This window comes from Stegostoma tigrinum, chromosome 44, assembly GCF_030684315.1.
Source record: "Stegostoma tigrinum isolate sSteTig4 chromosome 44, sSteTig4.hap1, whole genome shotgun sequence".
Lineage (NCBI taxonomy): Eukaryota > Metazoa > Chordata > Chondrichthyes > Orectolobiformes > Stegostomatidae > Stegostoma > Stegostoma tigrinum.
The window spans coordinates 14644313-14660990 of record NC_081397.1 but is presented as its reverse complement, the minus strand read 5'-3'; the positions used below and the strand labels follow the sequence as shown (position 1 = coordinate 14660990).

The window sequence follows — 16678 nt, the reverse complement described above, 5'->3', positions numbered from 1 at the left end:
TAGTCTTATCTAAAGAGCATTTGGACAGACAAAGAGTTGATAATGATCGGGCTGGGAGTTTCACTAGTAGTTAATGGGGACTATTAGTGAGTGACAGTAGGTGGTGGATAATAGCAGGACATGTGGTAACAAGGCCCTGTGTTGCTTAGAGTTTAGGTCCAAAATTACTGAACTCATTATAGAGTCGAGAGGGCTGCAGGGTCCCCCACGCGGAAGATGAGGTGTTGTTCTTCTAGCTTGTGGAACAAGCTGGAGCACTGGAACAGTGCAGCAAGCCTGAGGCAGAGATGTTGGCGAGGGAACAGGGTGGTGCGTTAAAGTGACAGGCAACAGGTAGTTTGGGGTCTTTTGTGCAAGCAGAACATAGATGTTCTGTGAAGTGATCACCCAGTCTATGTTTCATTTCAAAATTGGGTGTTTTAACAGGATTTGGGCAGCCTTTGTTTTTGGACAAGAATCATCCAGGCTTCCAAAGAAAAAAAATGCTGGATGTGGGCATCACTGGCTCATCTGACCATTGATTGGCTATCCTGAAATGCCCGTGAGAAGGTGATAGTGAACTGCCTTCTTGAACCGTTGCAGTCTCTGAGCTGTAGGTAGGCCCACATTGCCATGAGGAAAGGAATTGCAGGATTTTCACAGATTGACACCGCACGAACGACCGGTATATTTCCAAGTCAAGGGTGGTGAGTGGCTTGGAGAAGATCTTGTAGATGGTGCAGTTCCCATGAACCTGCTGCCCTTGTCTTTCATGATAGAAGTGGTCGTGGGTTTGGAAGGTGCTGTCCAATTCAATATTTGAGGATGTTTGTGAATGTGGTGCCAATTAAACAGCAGCAGCCTTTTCATGGACAGTATTTTGCTTGCTGTGTGTTGTTGGAGCTGCACGAACACAGGTGATGGGGGCCATAGAGGGGAAACATTTACACTCCGACCTTGAATGTTGGAGATTTTGCACTGGTTTGAGAAATCAGGAGGTAAGTTACTTGCTGCAATATCCGTAGCCTTGGGCCTGCTCTTGTAGCCAATGTATTTATAGGATGAGTCCATTTCAGCTTATGCTTCATGGTAGCTCCCAGGATGTTGATAGTGGAGGATACAATGATGCTGAGGCCCAGGTCAAAGGATGTCTTACTGCACAACTCTGTGACACATTTTTACACTCACACACTGATCAGACCTGGTATAGCCTCCATCCACCCGAACAGCAAGCTCTATCACAACAACCCCCAGTCCCAAATCTCTCTGGTATTGTATAGGTTACTGTGAGTGACGGTGAACAGAATTGGACATGTAGCACTGACCCTGAGAACAATCCTCCTGTATTACAGCGGGGCACTCACTGTTCCTTCCCCTCTCGGAAAGTCTGACCGGGCACACACTCACCTTGGCCGGTGGTTAGCTCCATCCCTCGTGCTGAGAAACTCCACGATCTGAGTGTCAGTGTTTACTGTTGAACTCCTGAACTTTGTTTGAGATTGAGATTTACTGTTCGCTTTCAGGGCAGGAAGAGCAAGTACTTTGAAATCACCAGCCGTGCTCCCTAAACTGAAGGGCAAACCCAAAGTGAAAGCAGGCAAGAAAACAGCAAAGAAATCCACTAGAGATAGTAGGAACTGCCTATGCTGGAGTCTGAGGGAACAATGTGTTGTGCTGGAGAAACACAGACAGGCAGCAGTAGAGGAGCAGGAAAGCTGACGTTTCGGGCCTGGGCCCTTCTTTCGAAATTTGGTAGGGGAAGGGGTCTCTGAAATAAATAGAGAGAGCAGGGTGATAGAAGGTGGCTAGTAGAGAGGATTGGTGGGAGAGAAGACGGATAGGTCACGGATGCGGGGATGGAGGGGCGTGGGGCTGGTCTTAGGATGAGGCGGGGCTGGGGAGATTTTCAAGCTAATAAAGCCCACATTGAGAACACTGGGTTGCAGGTTTCCAAGGCAGAATATGAGGTGCGGTTCCTGTAGTTTCTGGGTGGCATCGCTGTGACACTGGAGGAGGCCCAAGATGGATATGCCCTCTCTGGAGTGGGAGGGGGAGCTGAAGCGGTTCGCCACTGGGAGAAGTTGTCGTTTATCGCGATCCGAGCGGAGGTACTCCACAATGCGGTCTCCAAGCCTCCAGTCGGTACACCATGTAACTGTATGAAGCCAAAGGTTGTTCTCAGGGCCACCGACATCTCTCGGGGAAGAGCTGAGTCCGGATGAAATGACCACTGTCCCGTCTAAGAATGCAGATATACTTTAGATATTAATTGATTTGAATAACTCAAATATACACATCCGGGCCGTGATTTACACACAGCCCCTCTCCCTCATTCTACACTAAAACAGTGTAAGTTCCCACTCTCACTGTCACTGAGCATCAGATCGGGTGCAAATTCAGTTCATCTCCGTTTCCTTTTCACATATTCGGGGAGAGAGATTAGTAGCGCAGAAACCACGCTTCACAACAGAATTCACAAGAAATGCCATTCTCTGATTTATTGGAAGAGCAGAAACTGACATTGCATTGGAAGCGGCCGTGTTTTCTTGTTGAAGAAAGGCCGGGATGTGGGCGTTTAATTGTAACACAATTGCTTTTAAAAACTCCAGTTTTAACTGTCTTTGAACATGAAACTTGAGTCTGCAGGTTTTCTGCCGGGCCTTGGGTTCACTGCCCTTGTGGATAAAAGGTTTCGTTCCAGATCCAGTTGGGGGCGGGAGTTAGCTGGAGGCGGAGCTGGACATTTCTCTGCCTGTCACTCAGTTTCCTGCCCGGGCCGTCTCTCACTTTCTGTCAGCTCTTTCTCAGTCAGGTCGGGGCGGGCTATATAAAAAAGGAAGGTGAGGCAGCTCGGGTCTTATTCGGCATCGATTACAGTGAAGAAGTGTGATGTCTGGAAGAGGGAAGGGAGGCAAAGGCTTGGGAAAAGGCGGAGCGAAGCGGCACCGCAAAGTGCTCCGTGATAACATCCAGGGCATCACGAAACCAGCCATCCGGCGCCTGGCTCGCCGTGGCGGGGTCAAGCGCATCTCGGGCTTGATCTACGAGGAGACTCGCGGGGTGCTGAAGGTTTTCCTGGAGAATGTGATCAGGGATGCGGTGACCTACACTGAGCACGCCAAGCGCAAGACGGTGACTGCCATGGATGTGGTGTACGCTCTGAAACGCCAGGGCCGCACTCTGTATGGATTCGGCGGCTGAGCAAATCGTCCCTTTTCCAGCGAACCCAAAGGCTCTTTTCAGAGCCACCCAAACTCTCCGATTGAGGGCGGATACCTGAGGATGGGGAAGGCAGTACATATGGAGGGGACAGTGTACTGCAGCTGGTTATTTCACATTTTTCGCGACTTTTAATTTGGCTCATTCCATTACACAAATGCAGTAATTTCGTGTCCAGTGTCAAAAGAGAGAGATCAAGCAGTGAGAACGGAGACCTGAGCACAGGAAAGGCAACACATAGAGAGTGTGTACTGTGCCGCAGCTGGTTACTTCATATCTAGATTTGTAATTCCGCCCTGATGTTAAATGTTACATAGTGCAGTTTTTTTTTCTGTTTCATTCCTTCCAGGAATGATATTCAGTTCAGTTTTCTTTCAGGGAAGCCTCCAAAGGTTTTAATAACCTGTTGTTACACTCTGCCTGTTGCAGTTTCCGACTGATTATAACTGGGTGAAATAAAAATGAGCCGATTAATTGAGATTGTGTAACTTTAGTAACCTATTAGCTTTGAATATGCGGCACGGTAGCTCAGTGGTTAGCACTGCAGCCTCACAGCGCCAGGGACCCGGGTTCAATTCCAGCCTCGGGCGACTGTCTGTGTGGAGTTTGCACATTCTCCCCGTGTCTGCGTGGGTTTCCTCCGGGTGCTCCAGCTTCCTCCCACGGTCCAAAGATGTGCAGGCTAGGTGGATTGGCCATGCTAAATTGCCCATAGTGTTCAGGAGTGTGTGGGTGTAGGGGGAAGGGTCTGGGTGGGATGCTTCATGGGGCGGTGTGGACTTGTTGGGCCGAAGGGCCTGTTTCCACACTGTAGGTAATCTAATCTAATCTAATCTAATCTAAATCGGCGGTGTTTCTTAGATTCATTAACGAGGTGACTCGGCCGCTTGATCAGTGTGTCTGGGCTGTGTTAAAACGCCGCGCATTCCTCCTGCCTGTTCGGGACAGATCAGGCAATGAACCCGCGTCTTTTCCGCGTTAACTGTAAGTTTGGTTAAAAAAATCCCACAAAGTTCAGACTTTATCGTCGTCGGACATTATGATTGCGAGTAAATAGGCGGGCTTTTTGAAAGTGACCAACTCATTTCAAGTTAGCCATTCAGACTTCAACAATTATTTTACTGCCTTTCCTGTACCTTCCGGAGCAGTTTCTCAGGGGGTTGAGGGACGGGACTGTATCCATTCCAAGCTCTAGGGCGGGCTCTCCATTCCCTTAAATAGACAGCGCCGCAGCATTGAGAGCAGCAGCCTGTGTGTGTTGCAGAGTTGAAGAGGAATGGCCAGAACCAAGCAGACAGCGCGCAAATCAACCGGAGGGAAAGCTCCCCGCAAGCAGCTGACGACCAAAGCGGCCCGCAAGAGCGCTCCGGCCACGGGCGGAGTGAAAAAAGCCTCATCGCTACAGGCCCGGCACGGTGGCTCTGCGGGAGATCCGCCGCTACCAGAAATCCACCGAGCTGCTGATCCGCAAACTGCCGTTCCAGCGCCTGGACTTCAAGACCGACCTGCGCTTCCAGAGCTCGGCCGTGATGGCCCTGCAGGAGGCCAGCGAGGCTTACCTGGTGGGGCTGTTTGAGGACACCAACCTGTGTGCCATCCACGCCACATCCAGCTGGCTCCGCGGTGCGTACTCGGCCATGCACATTCATCCCGAGAAACACAACGGCTCTTTTTAGAACCACTCAACCGTCCAGAAGGAGTTAGGAACTATGGGCTTTCATAAATGTAAACCCACAGCATGCTATTCAAGTGTTTCAATGCCACAGCTGTACAGGAACGTAGATAACAAAACGTGTGTAGTTGGAGGAAGACAGCAGGCCAAGTAACATCTGCAGTTCCCATAATGTCGGTTATAAAAACTTGTTGGGTCTGAGATACACTAATTCACATTAAAGACAAATGGCAACTCGGGGCAATCAGGTTTATAAGTGCTCAGTAATCATAACACAATTCAAGTACTGCACCCTACATTTTATAAATTTCCGATGGAAACGCCTTTGTGGGCCAATTGCTTCCCTGGGCGTTTCCCCAGCAGTAACTGAGCTTGACGGAGGAGGATGGTGGGAAACGGTCGCCAAAGCGGAAAGTCCACCAAAACATACAAACGATTTTTGTACTTTGGGCAAAATTTCAATTGCACGACCAAATCTCCCACTCCCGTATTCATTCGATCCTCTGAGGCGGGTCGGTTTCGTATCGAATGGCCTCTTTGTTGCGCGGACTTCTTGCACGTCCTTTGTTCCCTGTCAGCGTATTGATGGGGATACCGCTTTGAGTTATTATTTAAAGTCGCTGTCCCGACAGTAAAACCTCAAACTTTATTCGTCCTGTCCCGTAGCTGCTCCAGTTTTAACTCGCTTAAAGCAAAAACAAAAAGGAATTAAGTTTGCGCATTTAGAATCCCATGTCAGCACACAAAATGAAAATTGATCAACCAGCAGTGACAGTCTAGCTGCTTTTCACTGATGTTGGGAGTGGCTCTGAAAAGAGCCTTTGGGTTGTCAGGTTAAAGAACGGTCTCTTCACTTTTTAGTGGCGCCCCCAGCGGCGGTTTTCTTGGGCAGCAGCACGGCCTGGATATTAGGCAGCACCCCGCCCTGAGCGATGGTCACCCCTCCCAGCAGCTTGTTGAGCTCCTCGTCGTTGCGCACGGCCAGCTGGAGGTGCCTGGGGATGATGCGGGTCTTCTTGTTGTCCCGGGCCGCGTTACCGGCCAGCTCGAGGATTTCAGCCGTCAGGTACTCGAGCACCGCAGCCAGATAGACCGGCGCTCCGGCACCCACACGCTCAGCATAGTTACCCTTTCTCAGGAGCCTGTGAACACGGCCCACCGGGAACTGCAGCCCAGCCCGGGACGACCGGGACTTCGCCTTCGCGCGAGCTTTACCGCCACCGCCCTTTCCTCTTCCAGACATCGCCACAGTCTCACAAACACTTTCACAGAGAATTCTGCAATGCGGCCACATCCCGCACTCTTATACCTTCGGGAGGAATGGGGGTGCGGCCATTGCTGATTGGTCACATTGTTCAGTATCTCCTAATGTCGTTTCAATGCCCACTCAGATATCTGCTTCCCTCACCAATCCGGAGAGGGCCCGGGGAGGGGGCCGGAAAATCCCGGCACCAAATCATCAACTGCTTTTTGTTCAAACGCCAAAAGCCCGCCAATATTGTATCAGTGAGAATGGGAACTGCAGATGCTGGAGAATCCAAGATAATAAAGTGTGGATCTGGATGAACACAGCAGGCCCAGCAGCATCTCAGGAGCACAAAAGCTGACGTTTCGGGCCGAGACCCTTCATCAGAGAGGGCGATGGGGTGGTTCTGGGATAAATAGGGAGAGCGCGGGAGGCGGACCGACGACGGAGACTATAGTTGGGGAGGAGGGAAGGGGAGGGGATAGGTCAGTTTAGGGAAGACGGACAGGTCAAGGAGATGGGATGAGGTTAGTAGGTAGGAGATGGAGGTGCAGCTTGGGGTGGGAGGAAGGGATGGGTGAGAGGAAGAACCAGTTAGGGAGGCAGAGACAGGCTGGACTGGTTTTGGGAGGCAGGTGCTGAGGAAGGTGATGTGGCTGTGGTACCTGGTTTGCTTCAGGACATGGTCGAGTAGTTTCAAGGCTGAAGAGATTACAAGAGAGTTGCAGTGGGAGAGCGATTCCACAACCTAATGACTTATCACAGCTCGTGGTTGTGGATGAGGCTGCAGAGGGGGTTGTTTATCCGGGACGCTCCCCAGCTGGACTGCGCAGGTAACACTGGAAAAATCGTACTGGTTTTTTGAGGATTGGTCTGTATAGACCATGGCCGTCTCGTACTTTTTCTGGTCGTTTGGTCACCCAGCAGCCAGGACTGCTGGGCTTACCGGCGGGGCCAACGGGGAGGCACGACCCACACTATGCGCCAAAACGTCATAGTGGGTGACTATGCGATCTCATTAGAGATTCATTATGCCGAAGGTGTGAGATGGCAAACGAAACCATATCACACATCTCAGGATGCTGCCCATTCATAAAAAAATGCTCGGATAAAACGCCATAACAAGATTGCTGACCAGCTGCAGAAACATGTCAGTAAGTAAGTACGGCTGGACATCGTACGTGGAGCCCAGACTGTTTGACAAAAACGGCTCCCTATGGAAACCCGATCTCATATTTAGAAAAGACCAGAGGATCGCGGTGGTAGATGTCACAGTGCGGTACGAGAATGACAGTAAAGCACTGGAAACAGCATGGCGAGAAAAACAGGAGAAGTATAAACACCTGAATGCCGAGGTCACGGAATTGACAGGAGGCGTGGTGCCCAGATACTTTGGCTTCGTGATGGGCGCATGAGGCAAGTGGCTGGATATGAATAACCGCCTCATGAAATTCCTCGGCATCGAGAGATACGATACGTTCACCCAAAAGACATCAAGACTCACTCTGTCACTGACACTCGAACTCTTACAAATCTTCAGTGACAAGTGAGCAAAAGCCGCATACGGTGAGGTAAGATCCTCCACTGAGACAGAAGCAGGCCCACATAATCCTTACAAATTTGCCAGTAACATCAGTAGGGCCCCGCTGATAATGACGATAACAACCAGCCTCATATAACACCAGTATCACCTGGTCCTTGGTCTGTGGTGATGCTAGAGAGTACACAAACTTCGACGAGCGATGTAAAGACTCGGAAAAGGCCCGCAACAAGGGCCATCTAGGTCCAGACCGAGACAGCGACCTTGAGATGTTACCTCCTGCCTTACATGGAGCTGAGATCGGTGACCCCTCCCAGGGGGCTGGCTGACCCTGTAACGGATGACAGATAACGGGCAGCCCACCCTACGGTTGAGATAAGCATAAACACCCAAACCTTCTACAACAAAATTTATCGAGACACGAAGCAGGGCACAGACGAAAAAATGATAAGTGAGACTGGCGATGAAACAGCTGATGCAACTGCCTTCATGGAAGGAGTTGTTATCGAGCCAGTATGTGACAGACCGCCCGTCTCGGAAATCATCCACTATCCCGTCGATGGGCTGTTCTGCAAGGACTGCGACACCCTCTTCCCCACGGTGAGCCTGTTCAAGATCCATATGACTGAAGTGCACGGAATAAAGAACATCCGAACAAAATGTTCACGCTGTGATAAGGCAGGAGAATACCATTCAATAGCCTGCCATTATCCCAAATGCAAAGGAACGAAGCAACCCCCAACCGGGGACTTTGCATGCAGTGTGTGTGATCAACGGTTTTCAACACAATCAGGCCTTGGTTAACACGAGAGGCACAGGCACCTGGTTCTACGGAATGAGAAATGCCTCAAACTGGCACCCAAAGTCAAGGGCAAACCTGGGAGAAGCGACCGCGTATGGTCACAGGAGGTGGTGGCACTCCTGAGGGAATTGGAGGCGAGATTTGCAGGATGCAAATTTATAAAGAAATCCATTGCAAGCATCCTGAAAACCAAAACACCAAAGCAAATCTCAGACAAGTGCAGGCTCCTGGCAAACACCCCGACAGAGGTCCAGACCATCTGCGAGCCAACAATAGACTTGCACGATTCTGAGGCAGGGAGTGACCAGGAGAATTCCGATGATCAAGCCCAATGCCAAAGAGCCAGCCGAAAAACACCGGCTTCGGTCCCTAAACATCGGGACGTAGATGACCAGCTTACACAAGCTGAAGAGCTCTTGAGCGCAAGGAAGGATCCGGGCACGTTTGCCCTCGGAATCGGACTAGCGGAAAGCATTCCCGACCTGCTAATGAATAGTAGGAGAAGACAGGACAAAAACAAGAGGCCTCAAAAAGATCGGGCCAAGAAAGACATAAAGCCCGGTAGCAATACCGGAGCCAAAAAATGGTGGGCAGCACGTAAAGCGCTGTTTAGAGCAACACAGCGGCCTTACAAAACCAACCGGCATCAACTAGCTCGCGAGATCATGGGGGCGCCGACCTCATCCGCTTGTCCTCTCTCAAAAGAGGAATTGGAGACATGTTTCTGTGAGAAACTGTCTGCACCAAACAAGAAATCAAACATAAATAAGTATGCCCCATACACTGGCAAAGTCGATGACGGGTCCTTGATGAAACCCATAGAGGTAGAGGAGGTTGAAGCGGCCATCAAGGGGATAGGCGCGAACTGTGCCGCTGTACCAGACGGCCTGAAACTGCAGGACATAAGAACACTCCATGAGCAGAGGAAACTCATCTACCCCGCCTCTTTTCCTTATGGCTAACGTCAATCACGATCCCCGATTCACTAAAAAAGAGTCGAACTTGTAATCTCTTCAGCCTTGAAACTACTTGATCATGTTCTGAAGCAAAACAGGTACCACAGACACTTCTCTTTTGACTCCTCCCACTTCCTACAGACTAAGGGGGTGGCCATGGGCACCCGCATGCGCCCCAGCAATGCCTGCCTCTTTGGAGGTTACGTAGAACAGTCCCTCTTCCGCACCTACACAGGCCCCAAACCCCACCTCTTCCTCCACTACATTGATGACTGTATCGGCACCGCCTCTTGCTCCCCAGAGGAGCTCGAACAGTTCATCCACTTCAACACCTTCCACCCCAACTTTCAGTTCACCTGGGCCATCTCCAGCACATCCCTCACCTTCCTGGACCGCTCAGTCTCCATCTCAGGCAACCAGCTTGTAACTGATGTCCATTTCAAGCCCACCGACTCCCACAGCTACCTAGAATACACCTCCTCCCACCCACCCTCCTGCAAAAATTCCATTCCCTATTCCCAATTCCTCCGCCACTGCCGCATCTGCTCCCACGATAAGACATTCCACTCCCGCACATCCCAGATGTCCAAGTTCTTCAAGGACCGCAACTTTCCCCCCACAGCGATCGAGAAGGCCCTTGACCGCGTCTCCCGTATTTCCCGCAACACATCCCTCACACCCCGCCCCCGCCACAACCGCCCAAAGAGGATCCCCCTCGTTCTCACACACCACCCTACCAACCTCCGGATACAACGCATCATCCTCCGACAATTTCGCCATTTACAATCCAACCCCACCACCCAAGACATTTTTCCATCCCCACCCCTGTCTGCTTTCCGGAGAGACCACTCTCTCCATGACTCCCTTGTTCGCTCCACACTGCCCTCCAACCCCACCACACCCGGCACCTTCCCCTGCAACCGCAGGAAATGCTACACTTGACCCACACCTCCTCCCTCACCCCAATCCCAGGCCCCAAGATGACATTCCACATTAAGCAGAGGTTCACCTGCACATCTGCCAATGTGGTATACTGCATCCACTGTACCCGGTGTGGCTTCCTCTACATTGGGGAAACCAAGCGGAGGCTTGGAGACCGCTTTGCAGAACACCTCTGCTCAGTTCGCAACAAACAACTGCACCTCCCAGTCGCAAACCATTTCCACTCCCCCTCCCATTCTCTAGATGACATGTCCATCATGGGCCTCCTGCACTGCCACAATGATGCCACCCGAAGGTTGCAGGAACAGCAACTCATATTCCGCCTGGGAACCCTGCAGCCTAATGGTATCAATGTGGACTTCACCAGTTTCAAAATCTCCCCTTCCCCTACTGCATCCCTAAACCAGCCCAGTTCGTCCCCTCCCCCTACTGCACCACACAACCAGCCCAGCTCTTCCCGCCCACACTGCATCCCAAAACCAGTCCAACCTGTCTCTGCCTCCCTAACCGGCTCTTCCTCTCACCCATCCCTTCCTCCCACCCCAAGCCGCACCCCCAGCTACCTCCAACCTCATCCCAACTCCTTGACCTGTCCGTCTTCCCTGGACGGACCTATCCCCTCCCTACCTCCCCACCTACACTCTCTCCACCTATCTTCTTTTCTCTCCATCTTCGGTCCGCCTCCCCCTCTCTCCCTATTTATTCCAGGTCCCCCTCACCCCATCCCCCTCTCTGATGAAGGGTCTCGGCCCGAAACGTCAGCTTTTGTGCTCCTGAGATGCTGCTTGGCCTGCTGTGTTCATCCAGCCTCACATTTTACTATCTTAAACAAGGAAAAATGCGTTCATACTTCAGATAATATACTTTTAGAATACACTTGTACACTTCACACCATCTCTGTCTGATTCCCCGGCCTTGTTAAATCCGTCTGTTTTCAATCTTGAAGTTACCCCGCCCCCCAAAAAACAAGATTAAGCGGAAGGGGGAAAGAAAAGCCCGCCGAAAGTTATTCTCTGCACAGCTTTAATTTAATTTAATTCACATCAGCACCCGGATATAATGATAAAAGTATCACACAACTTTTTCTTTCTCGTTGAACTCAATACTGCTTTAAACAATATTTTACAATCGCGCTCCCTGTTGCACAAGATCAACAATATTTCTACTTTTGCGATGCCAGTCCGGCAGCTGTTCTGCTTTTATCTCGGTTCACTTGGAAATTTTCCCGCCGACAGCAGAAAGCCTCATTTATAGCTTTCTGCAAAACTGGATAGAACCCGCGGGGAGATTTTAAAAATAAAACAAAATTCCTCTGCGTGGAAACCGTAGAAAAATACCGGCGCCAATATTCAACCGTTTTCTTTGCGATTTAAAAAGCCCGCCAACATGGGCAATACGAGGAAGAGGTTTTACAAGTATTTTTGCATTAATGGCCACGATTTAATTTCCTTTCAGTTAAAAATGTTCACTTCACATAATCTCTCTCTGCCACTCCCTAAGCAACACCGTTTTCCGAAAACATTGTAAAATAGCCCTCACTTATTGGGCTGGATCAGTCTTTCCGGACGGTCTCGGTTCATTTTGAAAGCCTCTCACCGACAGCAGAAAGCCCCACACACTGCAAACTGAAAAAAAATCGGATAAATTCCCTGACAGATTTGGAAATTGAAAAAGGAATCGCACGACATTTCTACTAATGGGACTCAAATAAGAGATCATAATTTTTCGCGGGTGAAATCCAGCGTTCATACCCTATTGGGACAAATTTGAAAAAAAAACCAACATGTAGGATATGTGGTGGGGTGGGGGGAGTTTCACAAAGAGGAATGAACAGTTTAATTTTTCTTTGAATTTAATTCACTTTAACATTGATGTATTTATAAAAACGTACACAACGTTTTTCTTCCGGGTGAGCGGGTTAAAACTTGAAACAATAGTTTGAAGTTGCCCTCCCATATTGTCCTTGAACACAGTTTCACACTTGCGACTGCAATCCTGGCTCGGGCTTTATCTCAGTTCATTTTGAAAGCCTCTCACCCACAGCTGAAATCCTCAATGACAAGTATTCTGCAAAATATGTTCGTGGGACTCGAGCAGTTAGTTTTCTTTCCAGGGGGTGAAATTCCTGATCATGGGGTAAATAATAACTGGAACATAAAGTAGGTGCTGGAAAAAATGACTGAGTGACGATAAATATGCATCTGTGCAGGGAGGGAGGAGAGACTGGGTAGGAAGGCAACCGAAAGTAACGGAGAAAGGGACAGGGACCAGCACATTAATTTTTAGAACGTTTGTGTAAACAAAGATAAAGATTAGGGACATTAATTATAGATACCGAGAATCATTTACAAACGAAAAATGGTTCAACTGCTTCATTGAAATTGTGGGTGGCTCTGAAAAGAGCCGTTGGGTTTTGGATGTGTTTTTCTCTGCACAATGTGGGGTCTCACTTGGAGCTGGTGTACTTGGTCACCGCCTTTGTACCCTCCGACACGGCGTGCTTGGCCAGCTCCCCGGGCAGCAGCAGCCGCACCGCGGTCTGGATCTCCCGGGAACTGATGGTGCTGCGCTTGTTGTAATGGGCCAGGCGGGAAGCCTCCCCCGCGATACGCTCGAAAATATCGTTGACGAACGAGTTCATGATGCTCATCGCCTTGGAAGAGATGCCGGTGTCGGGGTGAACCTGCTTCATCACTTTGTAGATGTAGATGCAGTAACTTTCTTTCCTACATCTTCTCCGTTTCTTACCGCCTTTCGCTGGCGCCCTCTTCACCACTTTCTTCGCGCCCTTCTTGGCAACTTGTCCTTTCTTCTCCTCCACCATCGCTGCGCTCACTGTCAGACACAGAATAAGGGAAAGCGGGCTCGGGGCTCGCCTTTTGTAGCCTGATTGCGTCAGCAATGCTAATGAGGGATGGGGGAAAGCCTTGTTACTGATTGGTTCGATTAAGAGTTTCAGACAAATCTACTTCTCTGTGATTGGTTAGTGCGGGACACAACGTGGATCTGCCAGAGATAGTGGGAACTGCAGATGCTGGAGAATCCGAGACAACAAAGTGTGGAGCCGGATGAACACAGCTCGCCAAGCAGCATCTCAGGAGCGCAAAAGCCGATGTTTCGGATCTAGACCTAAGGGTCTAGGTCAGCTTTTGCGCTCCTGAGATGCTGCTTGGCCTGTTGCGTTCATCCAGCTCCACACTTTGTTATCGTGGATCTGCCAGGAACTGCAGTGAAATTTCAAACGCAAACAGAAATTTTGTACACGGATCAAACTCCGAACTTTCTCTAAATAGTGAGATCCTAATCGCGATTTTTTCTGCATCTTTGATAATGTTTTTCTTTTCTCCTCTGTTTAAAAATGTCATCACGTTAATTGCCAGTGACAAAATGCACTGAAATCAGACAGTGGTGTGTTTCACTCCTGGAAATGACGTAACTTGATGAGCATGGGACTTCGGGAATGTTCTCTCTTGCTTGTGTTTCTTGTTAAGGACTTTATACCAGCATCTGTTCTGTCAAGACCCTTTACTTGTTGTTTCCTCGAAAGGTTTGACGTCCTTCTTCAAATCTCCAATATGTCTAGACCCAAACTATTCATACATTCCTCAGACACCTGCCAGCGTGTCTCGGTATCAGTTTTACTCGGATTACCTCGGTCACAGACGAGCACTGATGTACTTTGACCAGTGCCTTTTGCTTTCTATTGATTAGACACATTTTACTCTCTCTCCCACTGAGGCTCTTCAATCAGTGTCACTGTCAGTTTCTGCTGCAAGATATGAGTGTAGTTATCCATCTAGCCTGTCAATTTCTGCAATGTCAACTTGTCTGTTTAGTCATCCATTTATATTTCTCATTTTCTGCTCAGTGAGTGTGTGTGAGAGAGTGTGTATGTGTGCAGTGACCAATACATAGGTGTCAGATACTGCACTGTTGATATGCATGTACTTATCAAAGTGTACCTGTCAGTTCAAGCTGGATGACATTGGGAGCGTTATTACCAAGCTGTTCCTGTCAGTTTCTGCTTCATGGATACTTGAAGTTAGTAATCAATATGTCCCTGTGAGAATCTGCTTGTGAAAACTGGAGTGTAGTTATCACACTGCACCTAACAGTTTTTTTTTAAGTCTGTGGATATTTAAATGCATTTATAAAATTGGACCTGTGAAGTTATGCTGTGAAACTGGAGTGTTATCAACAATCTGTTCTTCCCTGTTGCTACGATGTGGATATGTAAGTGTAGTTATCATTTGGGTACGTGTAGTTTGATACATGAGCATAGATATTAATTTGTACATAGGTTTTTATAATGTTAAGTTAAGAATGGTTTTTGCAAAACGTATGTCAATATGTGAATGTCATCAATCTGTTTTTGCCTGTTTCTACAGGGTGAATGATTAAGCAGACATATCAACGCATGCTTGTCAGTTTCTATCTGTCAACGTGGCTGAACTTTGGCAGCCAGTAATATTCTCTGTGAGGATGCAATTTATTATGTGGTAGCTGTTATTAGAGTGATCTAATGCAGATTAGATTCAGTTTAAGTGTATATTTTGGACGAGTATTCAGTCTATCCATCTTCAAAAATGGTGTAAATGTCAAAGGGCTATGAATGCAGAAATGTGACGTTATTGACGAGCTGGCTTGTTTTTGTTCAGACGTTTTGCCAGCATGCGAGGTGTCATCATCAGTAGAGCCTCTGATGATGCAACATTATTCTCCTCTGCTTGGAATTTACACTGTCAGGCCTGTTATGCTGAATACTGTCATGAAAGATTTGATCTATACAGGTTTATACATGTGGTCCAATTCTATGTTTGTGTGGAGAACAATGTCTCTAGGAATTCCTGTACATGTTTGGCTTAGGCTGCTATGGTTACTTTATCCAACAAAAACAAAAAGGTGCTGGAAAAGCTCAGCAGGTCAGGCAGCATCGGTGAAGGGAAAAACAGAGACTTAGCCTTTCGGGTCCAGTAACCTTTCCTCAGAACCAGTTACTGCTGAGCTGCAGAGCTTTTCCAGCAAGGTTGTCTTTTGTTCCTGATTTACAGCATCCACAGTTCTTTGTTTTTAATACGGTTACTTTGTCCTATTTTAACTGATGGCCTTGGTTGTCTGAATGTATCACATATTCAGACAATAAAGGCCATCAGGTTAACATGTGACAAAGTAACCATGGTAGCCCAAGCCAAACACAGACGCAGGAATTCCGAGAGGCATGGTTTTCCATGCATACTTCAATCAACAAGATTATAGAATCGGATCCCATATATGAAAACTCAGACAGATCAAAACCAGAAGTGACAGTACTCACCATAATGGACCATACAGTATAAATTCCATGGGGAGTGGAATAACATTGAGTCATTGGAGGCTCCACTGATGATGCCACCAAGCATGGCAATGACTTGTATGAAGAAAAGCAAGCCAGCTCAACAAGCAAGTTAACATTATCAACTATCTGAGCTGCAGATCTTGCAAAACACTTTAAATGCTGAAATCTGTTCCAACTGGGCAGGTGTGCATTGTGAATGGTGGAAAAAAAAACAATAAACTTGTATTTCCTTTGTGCTGTTTGAACAAATCTCACTGGAAATTGTCCTCAATGTGTGTCTGACTCAATCTACTCTGTGACTGTGGAGAAGATGCTCTCTGCTCTAACAGCGGTAACATACCTTCTGTTTGTTAGAAGCAGCTGGTCACACTTGGCTTTGTACCGAGGGAATATTACTTTCTCTTAGTCCCTCAAGTATTTGCCTGGAGGAAGACAGAAGAGAACTCTCCTGTAAATCATCATCAGCCAAGTTTAATAATATTTCATTGATCAATGCAATATTCAGTTAATAATCATTACAATATTTAATTTCAAGCCAGGAATCTGGACAGAATTTAGGTGTTTGATTCCACTCTTGCTCTGAGCTGCTTCTTTGTCTTGTGATTTTTCTTTTTGTTAATTCCATACCAATTGAGTGAAGTCCAGAAACAAACTAAGTGTCCAGATCCATGAATGGACTACACAATGTGAGTGGGTCTGTAGATATGAGTTTATTTGTTGATCTATTCATGTCTCACACATTAGTGAGCCTTTGTTAGATTACTTATGTATTCACACAGCAGAGACTGACGGGGACCTGTGAGATTCTGCCCTGTGTTTATTTGAGAAGTTATCAAATTGGACTTGACTGTGATTTTTTTTCCCCCTTTGTAAATATGAGAATGCCATTGTAAGTCTTTACCTGATTGTTTGTGTTGTGGGAATGTTCGTGTCAGTGTCTGCAATGTGAGTATACTTATCCATCTGTGCCAGTCGTTTTCTGCTATC

General features: G+C 48.1%; 3 protein-coding genes and 1 pseudogene across 3 annotated transcripts in view; 2 read left to right on the top strand and 2 right to left on the bottom strand.

The window, feature by feature from the left end:
* LOC132206828 (uncharacterized) overlaps positions 1-3627 on the top strand; it is an 82213-nt gene extending 78586 nt beyond the window's left edge. The window contains exon 4 of the mRNA XM_059641907.1: positions 2865-3627. Within this exon, the coding sequence (XP_059497890.1) occupies positions 2865-3180 (316 nt within the window). The 3' untranslated portion in view covers positions 3181-3627. The remainder of the gene's footprint in view (positions 1-2864) is intronic.
* An 847-nt stretch (positions 3628-4474) lies between these two features.
* Positions 4475-4874, top strand: LOC132207158 (histone H3-like; annotated as a pseudogene).
* Positions 4875-5340: 466 nt separating this feature from the next.
* Positions 5341-6113, bottom strand: LOC132206829 (late histone H2A.2.2-like). Its single transcript, XM_059641908.1, has one exon. It carries the CDS (start codon positions 6111-6113, stop codon positions 5721-5723), a length of 393 nt encoding a protein of 130 aa, XP_059497891.1. The 3' UTR covers positions 5341-5720.
* A 5297-nt stretch (positions 6114-11410) lies between these two features.
* On the bottom strand, positions 11411-16114 carry LOC132206937 (late histone H2B.L4-like). Its single transcript, XM_059642048.1, has 2 exons — positions 16032-16114; positions 11411-13260 (listed from the first exon to the last, which is right to left on the bottom strand). Exon 2 carries the CDS (start codon positions 13178-13180, stop codon positions 12803-12805), a length of 378 nt encoding a protein of 125 aa, XP_059498031.1. The 5' UTR covers positions 13181-13260; positions 16032-16114; the 3' UTR covers positions 11411-12802.
* Between the last annotated feature and the right edge of the window lie 564 nt (positions 16115-16678).